General features: G+C 40.4%; 1 protein-coding gene across 4 annotated transcripts in view; it reads left to right on the top strand.

The window, feature by feature from the left end:
• The window catches only part of USP54 (ubiquitin specific peptidase 54), an 89,637-nt gene extending 70,254 nt beyond the window's left edge, over positions 1–19,383 (top strand). For all 4 annotated transcript variants that reach the window (XM_018910915.3, XM_018910914.3, XM_018910913.3 and 1 more), the window contains exons 13-23: positions 142–522; positions 1,554–1,788; positions 2,548–2,687; positions 3,688–3,861; positions 6,774–6,893; positions 8,034–8,226; positions 10,447–11,900; positions 14,239–14,357; positions 15,469–15,609; positions 17,086–17,272; positions 17,971–19,383. In XM_018910915.3, coding sequence (XP_018766460.1) covers positions 142–522; positions 1,554–1,788; positions 2,548–2,687; positions 3,688–3,861; positions 6,774–6,893; positions 8,034–8,226; positions 10,447–11,900; positions 14,239–14,357; positions 15,469–15,609; positions 17,086–17,272; positions 17,971–18,629 — 3,803 coding nt within the window. In that variant the 3' untranslated portion in view covers positions 18,630–19,383. The remainder of the gene's footprint in view (positions 1–141; positions 523–1,553; positions 1,789–2,547; positions 2,688–3,687; positions 3,862–6,773; positions 6,894–8,033; positions 8,227–10,446; positions 11,901–14,238; positions 14,358–15,468; positions 15,610–17,085; positions 17,273–17,970) is intronic.
• Positions 19,384–19,713: the final 330 nt, after the last annotated feature.

A 19,713-nucleotide genomic window follows, 5' to 3' on the forward strand; every position in this document is an offset into this window, starting at 1 on the left:
GTTTAGGGAGTGTTGGATTTTGTATTATAATTTTGTTGTTTTGGATTGCACTTCTCAAGGTCTGCATGAAGATGCTGCAAGGAGGGCTGCTAGTTTAATTGAAGTTATTTTTGTGGCTTTTGCTATCTCTACAAACTGCAGGGGAAACCTTGAAGGAGAAACAAGCCCCCAGAACTGCCCCCAAACCATCCAGCAGCACCAGCAGGCTGAGGGAATTTAAAGAGACAGTGAGCAATATGATCCACAGCAGACCACAGCAGATTTCCCAAACCATCCAGAATTCCCCTCACGGAGGGAATAATGTGGATCAGGCAGAAACACGACCCTCAAAAAGCCTGTCTGCACGCACCCGAGACTGGGAAGTGGAGAGTACCAGTAGCGAGTCGAAATCCAGTTCATCTAGCAGGTACCGGCCAACATGGAGACCCAAAAGAGAGTCTCTGAATATAGACAGCATCTTTAGTAAAGACAAGAGGAAACATTGTGGCTACACTCAGCTTAGCCCTTTCTCTGAAGAAGCAGGTAAGAGTTTCAGAATATTTACTTCAGAATATGTGGGAAGTGAAATTTTGAACATTGAATTCAGGTCAGTGGTGAGTCAAGTCTGTGAAGACTAAATCCTGTGTGGGTATTCGTATTGCATGGGTGGTAATTCTGTTTGATTTCTGTGTCTTACGTTTCCTGTCTAAGGAAAAATTATGGGAAACAATACCATCTACCCTCCTTGAATGGACACAAGCTATATTACTGACTGTCCAAAATTTGTCCTTTGGAGCGAGCTTTTGTATTGCTCTGGTCTTTCCTCCGGCTCATCATGGTATTTTTACTTGATGGCTCAGAGTATGATGCAGAAAGTACCTTGTGTATCAGTGCAGAGGTCTTGTGACGGTAGAGCCTGGGAGCCAGTGATGATTTATCTGGAAAGATTTTACAGCTATGCAGCTTGTACATGGAGACTTTGCTGGTTTTGACAATTGAAAAGAATTGGGAAGCATGAAGAGATATGTAAATGGAAGGTGAAGGGGAAGAGAACACACTTCCAGGGAAGGAAGGGATGCAAACAAGAATTAAGTGGAAAGACTGTGAAATGTATAAGGGAGAATTAAAAAAAAACAAATTTTCATGTCCTCTGTATAAGCCACAACAAATCATAAATAGCAAAATAAACAGTGTAAAAAATGAGAGCATCTGAAATAGATATGACAGAGTATTGGAAATGCAATTGGATATACTTTAAAATTATCTTGTAGAAATAAAAATTATTATGGGGAAGAAAGGATTTTCATTCCAGACTTAATTGTTACCTATGGGGGAATATGGTAAGTTATACTGAAGGGGAAAGACTCAAAGATTAATTTGTGTACAGGTTATTGCTTAAACTTGCTAGGAAAGCTGTAAAAGTATTGCATTTTTCTTGATTCATATTGCAGGTTTTACACAAAATTAAGGATGGTGCTTCTGATTTAAACATAGTTGAGAAGCTAATGTTTGTTGATGTTTTGCTGGTATTGAAGCTTATGTCTTCTACCACTCTGTATTGTTTATCTTGACAGGTAAAGAACTTACTGAGAATGAGGTGAAGGAGCACGCTGTTCACGAAACAAGGTCGAGCCAGTCAAATGTCAGATACAAGCGTGGTGTGCTGGGCCGGGGCACCCAGCACCATGTGGTAGATCAACATCCTCATCTAATACAGAGGATGGAGTCTGGCTATGAAAGCAGTGAGCGCAACAGCAACAGCCCGGTTAGTCTGGACATGCCCTTGTCTGAAAGTTCAAGCACCCACAGGTACATATCAACAAAATTCATGTTTGGAATGACTGAAGTCTTGATTTCTTTTTTGTAGTTACATAATGGTGTAGAACATTTTGCAAAACAGTGGTCCTAGTTTTAAATACAGCTGTATTGGAACAGGGGAGACATAGTAGGGAAATGGGAGCCTATTCTTCTCAGTGTATTGATAACTCCCTGCTGGTGAGCAGAGAAAAAAACGGGGTTTGAGTGAGCAAGAGATATGGTCTAAAGTGATGCATCTGAAATAGTTGTGCCCTTAGTCTGTGATTTAAAAGGTTGTACTTTGAGTAGCTCATAATTGTTTTTGTTTACATTAAACCATTGATTCATAGACACCTTGTACAAAATGAGAAATCAGTAGCCTTGTATAGAAATCTTTGTTTTCAGACGTAATTGCAATATTTGTATGTAAAAATACAGCACAATGTGTTTCTTTCCTTGACTTAGGAAGCTTCAGGTAATCACAAATTGGCACTGTTTATGGCCAATAAACAGTATGTAAGAATCTGTCCTGAACAACTCCTGGACCACAGTTTTAATATGAAATGCATCATCTTATGGAGGAGAATAAAATTACTGACCTCCTTGTTAGCGTTCTCTTCCCCTGTTTCTCCTAAGATTTTCTTAAGGTAGAATTCTTTAAAAATTAGATTAAAATGCAAGTATATGTTTGTGTGGATACAAAAAGGGTAGATACAATTTCTCCTGGAGAAATTAGTCAAGTGGTAAACTATAATTACTCTCTTCTTGGAGGGATGTTCATATGAAGAGAGCAGGTGGCTTTGTTCCTGCATGGCGCAACATCCCTAAGTCTCACAGTAGCAGCATCTTGGAAGTGGAGTCAGCTTCATCAATTGGGAGCTGGACAAACAGCCCACACACCATGGGGAATGGTAAGGTACACTTTGTAGGAGTGGTTATGCAAGGTAAAATGTATCGAGTTGTTCTTCACTGTTTGGATGTTTCTGTTCACAGGGAAATGATAAGGAAAGGGAGAAGCAACTTGGAAGAACATAAGTTTTACAAGAAATAATTAAAAGATTTACCAAAGGGGATTGCAAAAAACTTTGTTGGAATATTCCCTTGATCGTGTTGCTCTGGCACTCCTTTTGTGTATTGACTTAAATGATAGAATAGGAAAAATAGCTTTATTTTTTCTTATAACTCAATATTCTGCCATCAGTCAAAAAAAACCTTCCCAAGCATAGCTCATAACTTAGTATAGTCCTGAAAAACATCTTGTAATTCTATACAAAATTCAAAACTGTTAGAACTGTGAATTCTTTTACAAGCTGCTTGGGCTGAGGCTAAGCTTTTCTGCTTATATATCATTCTAAGCAAGTAATTTATTCCAGAGAGGGAAGGGAAAGGCAGCAGGAGAGATACTTTCTGAATACCAGTAATAGCTGGAGTGAGAATGAGAACTGATGTATTTATGTTGTGTAGGATATTGAGGTGCTTTACTTTCCTCCCATTTTCATCCACTTCATGCAGTTAGATGAAAAACATCTCATTGGAATCCATTTAACTTCCATGAACTAGTGATTTGGCTAATTTGCCATAGCTTTATTTACAAGTTAAAAACACAGCAAGAAGTCTCAAGATTTCATCATCAGCTTAGGGTTATTTCTTCCAATGGTTCTTTCTGTTCTATATGCTATTTTTGTGAGTCAGTGAATCCGTAGGCTGTTCTGCAGGGGAGCTTGAAGCACCGCTGTATTTTTATAAGTAAAACTTAACAAAACAAAACTTATGCTCTACAATTCTGTGGTCTCAGACTGTTATTACCTAATGTTAATTTTATTCTCTAATAACATTTCCTTGTTTTTTAAAAGATGCTGTAAGAGATGTAGCTATCAAAAACATGTGCTTGTTTGTTTGTTTGCTCTGAAGGTGGAGATATCTTTGTTCCTTTAAAGAGTGAGCTGGATGAATTGCAAGAAGAGGTGGCAAGGAGAGCACATGAGCAAGAGCTACGCAGAAAAAGAGAAAAAGAAATGGAGGCAGCAATGGGCTTTAATCCCCGTCCCAGCAGGTTCATGGATCTAGATGAACTGCAGAATCAGGGTAACCTTTGAATGCAGTACATTTTACAAGATGGTAGTCCTGAAGTTTTTTGAACCTTTGAACGTAATTTCCTGATTTAATTGTGTGTGTGAGTCTCTCGCTGCATCTACCACCCATTACAGATTTATACCTTCAGGAAGTTAAATACTGTCCACTTAACCTGTAGAGAGGAAAAAAACTGGTATTTTGACCAAATTTCTTCTTAAATTAAAAAGCAAAGTAACGTAGAGATATTCTTAATATATCTGCATTTTCCCATTTTTTCAGTGATATAAGCTGTTGATAGTATTGATACCTTGATTTAGCTGTAAGCCTTTAACCAGCATCTTGGAATAAGCAGGGCTGTTTTTACCTTTCAGGCACCTCAGGTTCACCTGCAGCAGAGGTGGTTAATATAAACCATTGTTCTGTTTCTACTTGATTTTAGTACCTTTGCAGCCCTGAGCAATTCTGCTTGTTCCTGCCCTTGTGCTTTGCAGTGTTTCTCCCTGCCTGGCTGTGTACCCATGGCACAGGTGTTGGGACAAATACTCTGGCTGGATCTAATTGAAATTCTGAGCTGAGTTTAGTTGCCTATCTTTTCTAGGGAAAAAGAATTTTTAAAAAATTAAAAACCAAATACGAAGTTTGATTGTCTTTTCCATGACTCCTCATCTTTCTGGCAGGAGATGGCAGCAAAACAGGTTTAATTGGAAGGATGCAGCTTGAACAGAGGGAACATGACAGGATTCACGTGTAATACTTTGTTTTAGCCCTGAATCTCCATCAGCCAATAATAGGATTCAGGAGAAAGGTGGGATAAAGTCACTGACCCAGTCAAGAGTGAACCTTGAAACCTGCTGGAATACTTAACTGGGGGTTGTGAGCAGAGCGAGAAGAGTGAACACCTGGGCTCTGGTCTAGCTAATGATCAGGGCAGTCATGCTGTGGTATCCTGTGCTGCCAGGCCTCCTGGCATCCCCATGCTGCATCCTCCAACCTGATGTAAAAGGGAGTTGAGGTCTCTGGTTTGCTACTCAAGGAGAGGAAGGAGAGGGGCAGCCCACAGCAGTGCCAGTTTTGGACATGATCCCAACTGTGCTTTGCAACCTACAGCCATTCCAACTGCTCAGCAGGCAGAATGACACTGTGCCAGTGACAGCTGAACAGTGTGATCTCCATGAGAATGTCTGTCTGGGAACGTGTGTATAATTTTTGCTGACCATTAGTTAGACTTTACAGTCCTACTATGGTCTGCTGGTAACCAGGTGAAAAATTCTGATGTAGCAGAGTAGATGAATATATTTTTCTATTAGTATTGTGTTTACTTTTGTAACACAAAAGCCGATGTTTTAAAAATGGAAAAGTAAACCTCTATTGCTGAGCATGTTGTCTCCTTTGCTTCTCCTGCATGAAAGAAAACAGTATATTCTCCAATACTTTACCCCTCTTTTTGATCTATTCTGTTAGTTGATGGAAGCAAAAATTGCTTAGCTTTGTTGAAAAGAAAGTAAACTAGACTCATGCTTAATCAAAAAAGAATTTAGTAGAATGAGGAGTCCAGATGCATTGACTTGTCATCTAGGGAAGTCTTTATTTACTCCTTTTAAGTCTTTCCCCACCCCAGTCAGAGATATAATAGCTTAACAGACTGCTGGACTGCCTGGAAGGCTTGCTTGTATGCAGAACTCCAGAACACTTGTGACTCATTTTCCCCTCAAGTAAACTGCTAAATTCATGCAAAGAAAGCTAACTTTAGTATTCTGCCCTTGATTACAAGCCTCAGTTGCCTTGATTTTGAAACTGAAGGTGCTGCTTGATTAACTTGCTGCTCTAACAACTCTCACTTCTCTCTCCAGTACTAGCTTTTAATGCAGATACTTTGGGGTCTATGGTAAAAGAATTGGTATTTACATCTGTGCAAGTGATGTTAGGGAGCAGGTGTTATGCAGATCGAGAGAATGCAATTTACTGTTGGCTGATCAAGGTACCCACATTCTCTGCCACAATGACAGAGATGTTCCATTAAGAAAGACCCACCTCTGAACAGAGTAAAAGTCAAGTTTTATTTTCTGTTTTCCCTGCCTCATTTGAATGTTTACACTTTAGTGCATAATTTGCATAATGCCTAATAGGTGACACAAAATAGTTTGGGCATTTCTTCCTCTCAGAAATGGATGTTATGATGCCAGGACGCAGTTTCTTTTTGTGTCCAAAATTATTTATCCTTCTCTTCTCCAGCACTGTTTTCCAAATTGTTGCAAAGGGGATTCTTAAAAGTTGTCCCTTTCTTCTCAGCTTCCACCACCTTGTTTTTCAAGTTGCAAGACTGTTGAGTTCTTATAGTCTGACTTACAGCAGTTAAGTGTATACACTAAACTCGTTTATAGAAGTATTTCATGCAGACATTTATGTTCACACTCAACTCTGAGTTTTCTTCCCCAGACATGTTGGTTGTTTCAATTTGTTTCCATTTTGATGAAGAAGAGACCGCTGGATTTTGTCAGGAAACTTGACATACAGCAGATTAGGGGTTTTTTCATTGTATTTCTTTTACTGATGCATTTTGGTTTAGATTTGGTTCTAAATTTATTTTAATTATTTCTTGACAGAAGTAATTTGAACTGACTCTGTTCTCTGTCTGTACCATCTTAAGGTGTTAAAAATAGTAGAATAAGCCAGTACAACTCTCTCAACTGAAGAAAATTTGAGGGAAAAAAATCCATTTCATGTTGTTTTACTGTGTGGATGTGAAGCATATCAGGGTGCTCAAGATGTACTTCTGCTTAGGGAAGGTTAGGTGGTGCAGTCTGGGATATGCACAGCCTCTGCAAGAATCCATGTGTGAAGGATTTGGTGATCACAAATGGGATGAGGGTAAGTGAGGGTTCTGCAATAATGAAACCAAAATGAAGGGTGCTGCCCATTTGCAGGGAGGAGTGATGGCTTTGAGAAGTCGATGCAGGAGGCGGACTCAATCTTTGAAGAGTCACTGAATCAGGAGCAGAAGGGGGATTGTGCTGCAGCTTTGGCTCTCTGTAACGAAGCTATATGTAAGTAACCTTAACTGCCTGAGCTAGTGCGCTTTGACTGTTTACTAATGCAGAATAGAGGCTGAAACACCACATCACAGTAAGTGGTCAGGTCATGATATGGGGGTCCAGCTGCTCTTTAGGAACATGTAGCTGGACAAAATTTTTTGTTTTTATAAGCATCCCCACTTGGGGGTTTTAGTCCTATTCCTCTTCATCTCTGTTTTTTTCATGTTTACATTCATTTTGTTGTTCTCTCCAGTGCTAAGGTAGTAACAGCACTTGGGTGCTGATGTGCCCTTTTTGGTGCTGTTATGTTTCAGCAAGCACCTGGTAGGTGGTTCCCCTTCCCAGTCAGTCCTCACAATTTTTCTCCATTGTCAGGCCGAATTGCAAAGGCCATTGAGTTCCCCTGTTTTTCATGGAGGGTGTAGCATAGGAAGAAAATGGTAGCCCACTCTAGAGTCTTCTGGATTAGCAGAAGTGAACTATGCTGTACTTTAAATTTCATGGAGAAGAAGGCATTAGGACATTGAAGTGCTTAAATGCATTGTGACCTTTGAGAATGTGTGCTATGTGATTTCATTTTATTTTTGGTGGTTTTCCATTATGACTGGCTGGCTGTCTCACCCCATGCTCCCCTCTGTCTGTGTAGAATGGCTGCAGACAGGGTGAGTAGCTCCTGTGCTGTTTTCATTTAGAAATTGGCTTTTATGGACTGCAGAATAAAGGGTGTAGCATACAGCTGTAGTGACAGCTCTATTAGCTTTCTTTCCAGCAAGGAATCTCAAATCCCAGCTGGGTATTCCTGCACACAGAGGGAGTCCCAGGTATGGAGGATGGAGGAGAGGAGTACATGACCAAATGAAGCATCATTGTATTAGGGCTGGAAAGAGCCTTTGTGAAGGGATGAGAAATTGGGCTAAAACAAGGATATTGTTTTTATTTTATTTTGGTTTAGCTTCAATTAATGTGTTTTGTACACCTGGCTAAGCTGAATGTGCATTAATGGAAACAGTATCATCCTTGTGAATTCTTTTGTGGCAGTATTTGCATGGTCCGTGTTTTTTGTTCCTGCTGCATCTTTTTTCTTTTTTTTTTTTTTTCAATTTTATTCCTTTTTTCTGTTTGTTTTCTGCTATGTTTTCTTTTGCATTTTAGCTAAACTAAGACTTGCCATGCATGATGCCAGCGCTAGCACTCACAGCAGAGCCCTAGTCGATAAGAAGCTGCAAATCAGTATCCGAAAAGCCCGGAGCCTCCAGGATCGCATGCAGCACCAACAGCCACCGCAGCCGCTGCCTCCGCCAGCCTGCCACCCACCACAGGGCGGCACCATGGCCCAGTCTACAAGGTAGTGCGAGTACCTCGCCTAGGCACGGACCTGGGCTGCATCTGTGAGCAGTGTAGTCTGCAAAGAAATAGCAAACTATGTCTATTCCCTGGATAGTCCAAGTCCTGCTGTGTTACACCTCTTCTCTTCTCTTCTCTAGGTTAAATCCTATTGTAAAACAGTCAGCTACCCCCCTTTTCCCCTCCCCACCACCCCTTCTCCCAGTCTTTATAGAATAGTCCAATGTGCATGTGTTCAAAATGTGATCTGTGACACAGAATTGTAGCAGTCAGTGCCTGGCAGCATTGATGTCTCATGCACCAAGGGAAAAAATACAATAGACAATAATCTGGCTAAAAAAAGTGGGGATACGTTAGGATAAAATGTGACTGGTTATAATCAGGAGCAGTTTCAGGACTCAGTCAGTAAAAGACTGTACTGCAGTCAAAATTTTGCTATAGTTGCTTTTATGTTGGGAATATCAGCCAGTATGTTGAGTGCTCTGTACTTTGAAAACTGTCAAGTACACTGATCTTTTCTTTCTAGTCCACTTCTCTCGTGGTGCACTGGTACAACTCTTGAATCCAGATCCTGATCCTGTCACCTTGATTACTCCATCACTCTTCATTTTCTTTCTGTGCTTCTCAGCATCCTGTAGCCTGGCTTACCAGCCCTCCTCAGTGTCTCTTCATGATTCTTTCTTCCATACTATCTTTAACTACAGCATAATTAACTCTCTGCTATGACTGATCCTTTCTTCCTACTGTCTTTAGCATGCAGCTTAATCCTTCTTTCTTCCCATGCCATTCCCTCCTAGCACTAGACCATCCCTATACAATTTCTAGGCTGTTTCTTGAACTGTTACTTTTTTTCCCTCCTCCCTTCTTAACATGTTGTATTGCCAGAAGCTTAGATAAAATCTTGGATGAGAATCATTTTTCTGTTCGTTTCTGTAAGATGCCGGGTACAGCTATATCCAAACCCAGTTAATTTGCACGCCTGACAGGCTATAGTTCATAACATTCTTTTCTTTTCCTGCAGTACCTGAATTACATGTAATGAAAGCTGATCTTGTTGTCAATCAGAGGTCTTACAGGAGAAATGCAGAGCTCAAATTGGGCATTTTGGCAGATTCTAAGAAAATGAAAAGCACTTTCTTAACTAGTTTTACTAATGCTAAACTCACTCATGGCTGCTCTGTGAAAAGACCATTACTTTTGCAAAACATTGTATCCAACTGAATGTTAATATTTCAGTCAAGGAAGAAGAAACCATATTCATAGCCAGAGTTCTGTACTCCAGCTTTGATTTAAATAACATTGTAGACAGTACAAAGTTTGCAGTTCCTCACAAATAATATTCTATTGCCACACGCATCAACTAGGTCTTCATGATAACTTTCATTCCATGCATCTCAAGGAGGAAACAAAGCAGTGATTTTATAGTTGCCTTAAGTTTTCTGTTGGAGCTGATGTAGTCTATCATTTTCTCATAGGCTGTGGACTTAGTTTGTTCTATCTGTATATTAAAATGCTAACTAAGTGCAGAAAAATGCCAGGGACATGTATGACTCAAGAATATGACTGTCTTGCATTGGTACTTAAAGAACATTATTTCTACAAGTATGCTTAGGATACAAAATATTGCAGAGTAATAGTTATGTATTTAACTTGATCTTTATTTAATGTTTCAAATAAATATCTCAAAAAAATTGGACTATAAAAATGATATGAGAAAAATTTCAACCTGTTCTTCCATTTGTCAAGTCATTCTTCATGAAGTTACCTGGAGAGAGGGGACCTTTCAGAAATACTGTCAGTTCATGTTCAGATCACAAACATGCCCTAAGTATTTTAAAAGATATCTAAGATGTTACTGTTGAAAACAGTAATTTTATTTTATATAAATGCTATTCTTACTCTTACACTTATCCCTTCTCACATACTCAGTGTACTGGTTGAAATGCCTCTAGTGCTGTGCAAGAATACGTCATATAGAGCCTGATTGTAGCAAAATACTCTAAAAAATATGGAATGGATTCAGTTAGATTGTTAGAGTAGGAAAATAGAGTTAGAAGCAAAGGACTAGCACAAATGTCTCTAGTGAATTAATGCAAAGTCCTCATCAGAATACAGTGAGCAGAGTGTGTTGAGCTGTATGTCAGCTAGTGCAGGGTCTGTACCCTAGGAATAAACGTAAGCAATGACTACTGCTAATCATTTACTCTTCTGTGTGTTTTAGTGAACAGACTGGCCCGCTCCAAGTACTGCTGAGCCAGGAGGTACCACTGGAACCCAACAAAGAAGTGGAATTTGGGTCCAGTTCTTTCTTCCACCCACCTGCTTCCTGCCATGAATTGCACTCATCATTATATCCAGAGTCTTCCTCCTTGCCCCCTTCTGAAAGCAATCCATCCAACAGGATTTCTCCAAACTTCCAGTCTGCTTCTGCTGATTTTCATGACCAAGTTCCCTCTTTTCCCTATAGGCAAGGGTTGGCAGAGAGGTCTGCAAGAACTGAGAATGAAGCCCACAAGAGTGGGGAATTTGCTGACATGACAGCCACAGGGCTAAAAGACTATAGGGATTGCTGCAGTAGCAGCAAGTTAGAAGAGGTTCATAACGTAATGCCTGTTCTCACACCTCAGTACCAATCCAAGGCTAACACACTAAACTCTGGGTCTTTGCCTACACTGCTTCCCTGTCCACATCCACCACAAGCAGCATCTCCTGAAAAGGACAGCCAGCACAGTCCTTGTTCCAAACTTGCAAGCTCTCCAGTGCGGCCCAGCATTGATCTTTTAGGGACCTATCATGCAATGACCCATGCAACTTCATCCCCTACAGAGCAGTGCTCCTCGGATCCTTTGCAGAAAAATAAATACTACAAAGCAAACAGCCAGGAGATTTTATTTCCCTCACAGGGTGAATATGGCACATCAGACGGTTCTAAATCTGAGGCTTTTAGTACAAAGGGACATGTTCGCTCCTTGGCAGAGCAGTTTCAGAAAATGCATGCAGTCTCCCAGAGAAAAGGTACTCGTGAAAAAGACTGGATTACTGCAGTGTGTCAGGATGAGAAGTCTCCAAAGTTAACACAAAAATCTTTCATCAACCATTCATCTTCTGGTTACAGACAGCTAATCCATCAAAATCAAGAAAATAAAAAACAGTCTTCTGAAAAATTACACTCAACTGTGGATATTAGGGACGGGGTAGTTTCTTTGAAGGGTTTTAGTGCCCAACATGTTGCTTCTGTGAGTTTCTGTTCTCACAGTGAAGAACTATGTAGAAGAGGTGGACAGAATATGGCAGACCCTGTACCCTACGTGGAAAGGCACTGTCATGATGGAGGAATGAAAGAGGTGGATGATGGAGCTGCTAGTAGCATGGTTGCCTCTATGCCTGTGGACCGTTGGGTGAATAATGTTACTAGGTGTTACAGTTCTCAGAAGGCTAATAAGAATACTGAATGGCTTCCTGTACCTGGGAGGAGTCCACTCCTTTCTGATCAGAGAGCAGTTGGAGATGACTTGAGCAGGATCCCAGTACACCTGAATCCACAATGGAATCAAGACACAGAACAGGAGCTCTCAGAACTGGAATCCCTCTATCAGACTAGTCTGCAGGCATCTCAGGCCACTAGGCCTTTCTTGGGAAGACAGGACAGTGCTAGGTATCCATTTGACCAATCAGGTAAGAATGATGCAGTTGTTTTTCTTGGTTGACCTGCCTATGTACTCCAGTGTAGGTGAAGATGTGTTTTCCAGCTGATTTAGTTCAACAGGTATTAATCTGTGCACAGATGCAGAAAAATTCAGGTTGTAGACTCTGGAAACTTTCCAGCTGACTAGAGAAAGCAGTGTCATAGCACTGCCTGGGGTGGCTGCAGAGTAGCTGTTGATCATGGCTAACATCTGTTAAGAGTAACATAGAAATAATTGATCCTGTTTTCAAGTAGAGAGCTTGCTGCCTAGGTCAGGCTAATGAATTTTGCTGTTTTGCAGTTCTGCACCCCCTCTGGAGTTTATTAAACTGTTTCTATCCCTGATGCTAATGTTCTCCACAATGGTGAATTTTAACTGGTATTATTGTAATTGAGATTTTGGTCTGTATCTGGTTGAGGGAAATAACTTAGAAAAGTTTATCGAGATCTGAGAGTTGAACCTGTGTTTTGCTAAGGACTGCCTGCTTTAAGTTCTGGAATGTTATTTGTGAAAGCAGCACTAAGGGTACATGAGGATCCATGAGATCTTGTGGATTAGTTGATGCAGAAAGAAAACAGATTCCATCAGTAAGGACATCCAGCTGATGCTGGACACATTCAATTAGAGTCTGATGACAGCCGTCTGGTTCCACTTAAACTGATCTAATCTCCTGCCTGAGACAGGACAACCTTGTTTCTCTGCTTCACAAGTGAAGCTAATTTCTTTATAATCTGTGTCATAGCATTAAAGCTATGAATTTTCTGATAAATACAAGGCAGCCTGAAATTGGATGGGTACCAAAGTGACACAGATATAGCTGTACACATATGATGTATATTGCAATGAATAGGACACAGGACAGGTTTTCCCTACCTTGCAGCCATGGCAGTGGAGCCCCCATCATTCCTGACAATGTCAGACCTGGCTGTGAACAGAGTGAGAACTGCAGTAAAGTCTTGAGCAGATTTTTGTTGAACAGCTTGAGTTTTCTCTGGAACTCTTGTGTCTTGCAGTCCGCTCACAGATCACTTAAGACATCAAAATTTGGCTTTTTACTATTTGTTGTCCTTTTGGTTTACTTTCAGAGTTAGGCAGGATCTGACCTCACAACTTGGCAGATACTGTCTTGCATGGGCTTGAATCAGAAGGTCTTATATATTCCTACTTAGCTGACTGATTTTGGAAGTTCTTTCTGGAAATCTATCAGCATAAAGCCCAGTTGTTTTAATGGTAGCTGGAGTTTGAGTTCTGTCATCAAATGACCCATTTCTTATGTTGGCTTTTCTTGCTTATTTTCCCACCACATATTTGATGAGATAGGGATATTCTTCTAAAGTAAAGCTTGTATTTGAGATCATCTGGTTTGCTGTAACTTTTGGTTGTTTTTCCCTAAGTTCTGCAAATTCTGTATAAAACTGAAAAGTTTGAACCAGTGCATCTACTGTGATGAACTGGATGAAAATCACCTGATTTTTTTTTTTAGACCTAGTCCTAGGTCTAGGTCTGCTCTTTCTTTCTCTTAACTTGGATTACATACTCATTTACAAATGCTGTTGAAACTTTGACCCATTATCCACTGGTTTTGTTAGACCTTTGCATTCAGAATCTTGGTGAAATGCCTCTGTTTCATTAGAGGGGCTTTACAGCACAGTTAAAGCCAAGCCAAATGCAGCCACCTCAATAGAGAAAAGGTGGTATCAGCATATCACCTTTCTTCCTTTTTAGAAGAACTAACTCCCTGTGACAAGTTTAAATTAGGCCATTGATCTGTCTGTTCCATGAGGAATTTTAGGATTGTCAGTGGTTGATGGGGATTGCACAGAAGTGAATTGTAGCAATCCTACTTTAAAATAACACCTTCAGGCATTTAAACGGCACAGCAAATGGCTGAGAAATAGTAGCATTGAATGGGAAGGAGCAGGTGAATGTGTGGGGAGGGAACCTGAGGCTGACTTTTTTATCCCAAATAACTTAAGGTAACGTCCTTCTGGTAGCTGATTTTCTGTCTTTTTGGGCCCTCTAAACAATCTCACCTCTATATCAGGCAAGTGTTGGTGTGCAGTTAAGTAATTTAAATCTTAAATAGTTCAATTACCTGCTCCCCTGAAGCCTGCAGAAGGGCCAGGAAAGTAGGCATTACTATCCTCATTGGCTGTCTCCCCTTGAAATGTTGGGTGTTAGCTGATGTATTCATGTTCCAAGGATCGGTGACTTGTTGTTCTGTGTGTATAGTCCCTTTGTCTTTGCTGGAGTCAGAGCTAAGATAGTCAGAAATGTGCCATAACACACAATCAGGTGTTGAATTTAATCAGTGTTTCCTTTCCCAGTCTCTGTGAACCCGGGTGTGAGGAAGCTGCCTGCTACAGCTGGCATGGGTCTGTCGAAAACCCCAACGGCGGAGATCGAGCGCAGTCTGTGTGGATCCAGTGTCTCTTCTGTCTCCAAGGTGACGTTTTGGAACTTAAGATGTGCTAGAGGGGGAAGGGCTCTCCCTCTCCAAGAAAGAATTTACAGTGGAATAAGTGAAGTACATTATGAACAAGATACTAGGGTCATTTTTATTCATGTTAGAAAGAATTTTAAGCACAGTCTAGCTCAGGATTAACTAGCTAAAATGTGAATGACTCATGCTGCACGCAGTCAAATGATATAAATTCTGGCTTGGAGGAAGACATTCCTGAAAACATTACGATCTAGTCTCTTTCAGCTTAGTGATATGAATTCCCTTGCATCACAGCTGATGATAACTGCTTCTTAATTTTACCACTTGCAAGGGCACAGGCTCTTTTTTTTTTTTTCACTGTGTCACTACATATTTTTAAAGTGGGTGATAATTTGGTATTTTCTACAGTTGGTAGTTAGTCACCTCAGAGTGGGAGAGCATTCTTTCTCATTTTTTCCTGGGAAGAAAATGTTTAAATAACTGGCAGTTACATATCACTGCCTGTATATGAAGACATGGAAGTATTTTCAAGGGAAAATGACATTTCCTGTAATATTTCTGTACTTGTTCAAGGGAGCTCAAAGTCTGTTCCTTTACAGAACAAAAGAAAAGAAGGATGGAATAAGCATTTCCCTTGCTAGTATAAGATTAACAAACTTCCAGCATTCATCAAATAATCCTAGATTTTTTTTATTTGGTTATGAGAAGACTGTAATATTTTATCATAAGATGACTGTCAGCTGCAGCCATGATTAACTCTCCAGGGGCAGTGATGCCTGTAGCAGCAGTCCGTCCTTTAGGTGGATTCATGCCACTAAAGACATTTTGTCCTGGCTTTAGATACTTATAAAAGAATGTATCTCATTTAGACAAATCAATCTGTGCATATTTACTAAGGTAAGAAATACTACCAGGAATAGTGCTTTTAATCCAAACAGACCCATTTATCTTAAGTTTTCAAAGTAGTACCCGAGTGAAGGATTTTAGGAGAGAAAAGGTCATTAAATGCATTGAAATATGCTCCGTTATATTTCTGTTCATCTATTGCCTATAATTATTGTACAAAATTGATGTTATGAAAAACCTTGTCTGAAATGTGGGCTGTTGTCCGCAGGTCACATTTACCAGAGAACATAGCAGGGAACCAGAAGAGGAGGAAATATACAGTGCAGAGAATTTCCGTCGCATTGCTCGCAGTCTCAGTGGGACAGTTATCTCAAACAGAGAAGAGACCTTGGTCTCTTCTCACAGTTTTGTAAGTAGAATGATGTGCAGCTTTCCAGAGAGCTATCATCTATGTGTAAGGTTGCTGTTTTCTATGTCTTCATTTAGTAGTTAACAAACAAGACAGAAGACAGCTCAATAATAAGCCATGATAAAAGTCTGTATTTTTGTTTTGTCTTTGGAAGAAGAATGAACTTTTATATAAGTAGCAAAGCTGTCTTTTTCAGGTATCATTGCAGAGTGGTGGCTGCTGCAGCTGATAGGCATGTCAGCTAACTTTACTTGTCAGTATACAGAAATAACCAGTATAAAGGTTTTTTTCAGTTGACTTAAAGTATTTTCAAGAAAGCTTCTCATACCCCTATAATTTGAAAAAAAAACCCACCGGTACCAATAGGAAAGTTTCTGCTCTCTTGTGAGAGAACTTTATTAACTTAACTTTATTAAGCAAGTAGCATTTTTAGAGAGTAAAAGTAAACATTAAAGGGGAGACAGTTCAAGACTTGGTGCAGTTAAATACAGAAAATAACTAAAAGTAAGGGGATTGATCTTTCCTTTGTCCTTTGTGTCTTAGATGTAATTTTAAAGTGTCAGAAAAACAGTAACAGTGTTTAGCAACATAGCTAGATATAATGTCAAGTTTTGGCTAGGACTGAATTTTTTGCAAACTCTACTCAAGTTTTATTTGAAACCAACTGTGTAACAGGTATAGTAGAGTCTCAATTACAAAATCAGTTAGTTAGGTTGCTCCAGTTGCACCTCTCTGCTGTGTACCATAAACTAAGTATGTATCAACTTTGAAGAGTTTGCTTCTCAGCATGCTAAGGGCTCTGACATACCTGGAAGTGCTGGCAGAAGCAATTACAAACCTCTAGCTGTCCAGGACCCACTCTTTCTGCTAAGGTTTCTATCCCCACAACACAAGTGGCCAGTAGGATGATTGTCTGTTTCAAGTAAGTCACTGCACTCAAGTCTGTGATGGTTTGTTGTTGTGCCATTCAGCCATCCCTGCTTTTTGGGGTGGATATCTCCTAATAGAGGCAAATGGTACAGCACAGGTAAATACTTCAGCTGTGACAGGTAAATCTATTCACACTCTGGAATCAGAGCTTTCAGTAAAGCCTGGTAGAAAATAGAAAAGAAGAGTCAGCAATACTGTATTTCATGGCTTGTGTAGCATGTCATTTCCAATGCTGACTGGCCTGACATTGTTTGGTGTATTCAGTTTGTCAGCCAAACCCTAGGAGTGGTTTGTTTTTGTTTTGGCTTTTTCTTTTTGTTACAATTCCAGTCTAATGACCCTATGTAGCCCACCACTTCAGTAAGAGCCTTACTGGATTGATGCAGTTTTTGTCTGTCTGTCTTTTTCACATACAGATGCATGTTTTTGTTCCAGTGACACATCCCTTTCTTCCTTGGATCAACATCACCTTTGTTTGTTTCAACCCAACTCTGTGTTTACTCATCATTTTATGTTCTGTTCTTCTCCTTTCTCATTTTGCAAAAGGAAGCACCAAATACGAGGAAAATGCCAGTGGACACCAGCCACCGTTCTTCCAGCTCCACTTCCCTTCCTTTCCCCCATGATCCTCCTGTATTTCCCTTTGATCCCCAGCACAACCCAAACCAGGTGCAGCACCCACCCCATGATGTACTGATGCCCAGCATGGTGGGCAAGGCACGTAAACTGTCAGGTAATAATCACTGGACTTTTCATCCTTCTTCGTGATCAGAAATCCTCAGTTCTTGTCTTTCATAATGGAGTTTCACTGAAAGTCTGCCTGAATTCCACCAGAAATCTGGAAGGACAAATCAAGTTTTCTCTTCTGTCCTTCAGAATTTTTCTGTGGTTCTGTGGTAGCTGTGCATAACCAAAGCCAATAACCTTTATGGAAACATTATGATGGCTATATACAAAGTCATATCAATATTTTTATGAGTTATTTTCTTTAATGTTAAAGTATTAGTAAGACCCACCACCTTGTTTCCATGTATAAGAGTACTTCCACAAGTTACTCATTCCTACAAATCACACATGTACCAGTAGAAATAACTACTTCCTGCATGAGAATTATTTTCCTGTGACAGCATCAAAACCAGTTTGATCTACCAGCCTTGGAATACTTTGTTGGGCTCCTCTATGATGAAACAAGGGGCTAGTAAAGAAATCTGTGACAGCAGCTGCAGTAGGATAAGGAGAGGAAATGCAGTGAGGAAAATGAATGCTGGAAAAGGTACAGCTAGCTTTTATTCAGAATTGCATGTCAGCCAGTAACTGGATGTTCTAGTGATTTCATTGTTCTTCTGTCACCTGCTGGCCACAGATGATAGTTCAGAGAGGATGAAACAAAAATTATAACTAAGCAAACCCTTTTTAAAAAATTTATTTCAGGAGATCAGAAGAACATCATCCAGAAACTTCTGGTTGTGCCTGACGGGGGTGAAGCTTTCCAAGGTGAAGACTACCCAGGTGTGGCACTGAGCTATGGGAGTCTCCCTTGTGTACCCAAAGGCACCCTTTCCCAGGGGCAAAAGCCTCTTGTTAATTTGCATTTAGGAGGTGGAGCATCGAGTGTCTCTGGCCATTTACTGAACACAAGTCATCCTGCTGCACAAACAGCCACGTTACCAGATAAGCGAACAATGCTCTGGGGGAAACATGCTGGCCAGCCAGGCAGGAGTTTCCAGGAAGGCTTCCTCCAGCAGCCTTCACAACATCACATGCATGAATCTCATGCCATCGGTTGCAGACTACCAGCCAGCACAGACTACAGCACTTTAAGAATACCACGTGAGCCTTCTTGGGATCCCGGTGCTTCTCAAGGTTGCCCTGTGCCCCCGTCTTGTGTTAAGGCCCCGGGTCCAAGGAGAGTAGATATGCCTCCAGAAGAAGACTGGCGAGAGAGCAGCTACACCCCTCAGCCTGGCAGAAGGCGAATGCTGCCAGTGCATGTGATGGATGGGACTTTTGCTTCTGCTTCGGAGGCACACAGAAATATGCTGGCTCGAGCAGCAGCAGCTACTGGCACCATGCGAAATAATGGCTGGTGAGATCCCATTCACTCCGTGTGCCCCGGGACACCACTCTGTGCACTATGGTTGTTGCCAGAGTGTGGATAGCATGGAGACAGGAAAGTCTTTCAAACAGTATCTGTGCCAGTTTTGTCTGAAAATGTAGCTATACAGTATGTGGAAACTAATTGCACTGTATTTTGTTTCTGACACTACTGAACTGCTGTCTGGTTGGGGAATCTTAACTATTTTAGTCCTGGCCTCTCCTAGCAAGCAAGTGCTATAGGACTGGTAATTTGCTTACGGGTAAGTTCAGAAGTGTGCACACGTTTTGAAGGAAGATGGCAACTAACAAAAGGACATTTTTAAGGACTCTTTTTCATGAAATGTAGCTTTGGTAAATTCTTCACAAAAAGAAACCAATTCTTTTGTTTACTTCTCCTTCCTCTCTCCTGTTCCTTCCTAGGAAAAAAAACCAAAATGATCCACCTTCCAGGTTCCAGTGAATCTGCACTTGGCAGGTGGTAGTTAATAAAGCAAGCATGGTTTTCAGTGTTCTGAGATCTCATACAGAGATCACAGCAGAGGAAGTGACAGGGGGAGATTGTTCACAGTAAACCCCAATTTTCTCCACTTCTTAGCAAACTAATGATGCTTCATACAGAAAAGACTGTTAATGCTGCACGCTTAACTACACCAATGTAAACACAGAATAAGTTTAACTATTTTAGTGTCAAGCATACTTGCTTTTGTAAGTATTTTTCAAATAAATCTATGAAAATAGTTCTATTTACCTGCCTGTGTTTGAGCTTTCTTTTTTGTTCAGCTTTACTTTTCAGTTGGCTGGAAACTTCTGATTAGTTTTCTTACACATGAACAAACGTAAGTAAATTGTTTATTCTAGTTCAGTATCAAAATTTATGTAATAAAGACTTAGATTGGAGGACATGCCTGATTTTGACTCAGGACTTGATGTGTTTCATTACTACTCAGCATTTAAGTTTCTCCTCATGATGGACAATAATTAAGTGTCCTTCAAAAAGTCTTTTGAGACTGACTACTTGTTTTAAGGAAAACTACTACATTTAAGCAGGATGGTAGTGTATGCCGATCTACAGAAAAA

The sequence above is a fragment of the Serinus canaria genome, chromosome 6 (assembly GCF_022539315.1).
Source record: "Serinus canaria isolate serCan28SL12 chromosome 6, serCan2020, whole genome shotgun sequence".
Classification (NCBI taxonomy): Eukaryota; Metazoa; Chordata; class Aves; order Passeriformes; family Fringillidae; genus Serinus; species Serinus canaria.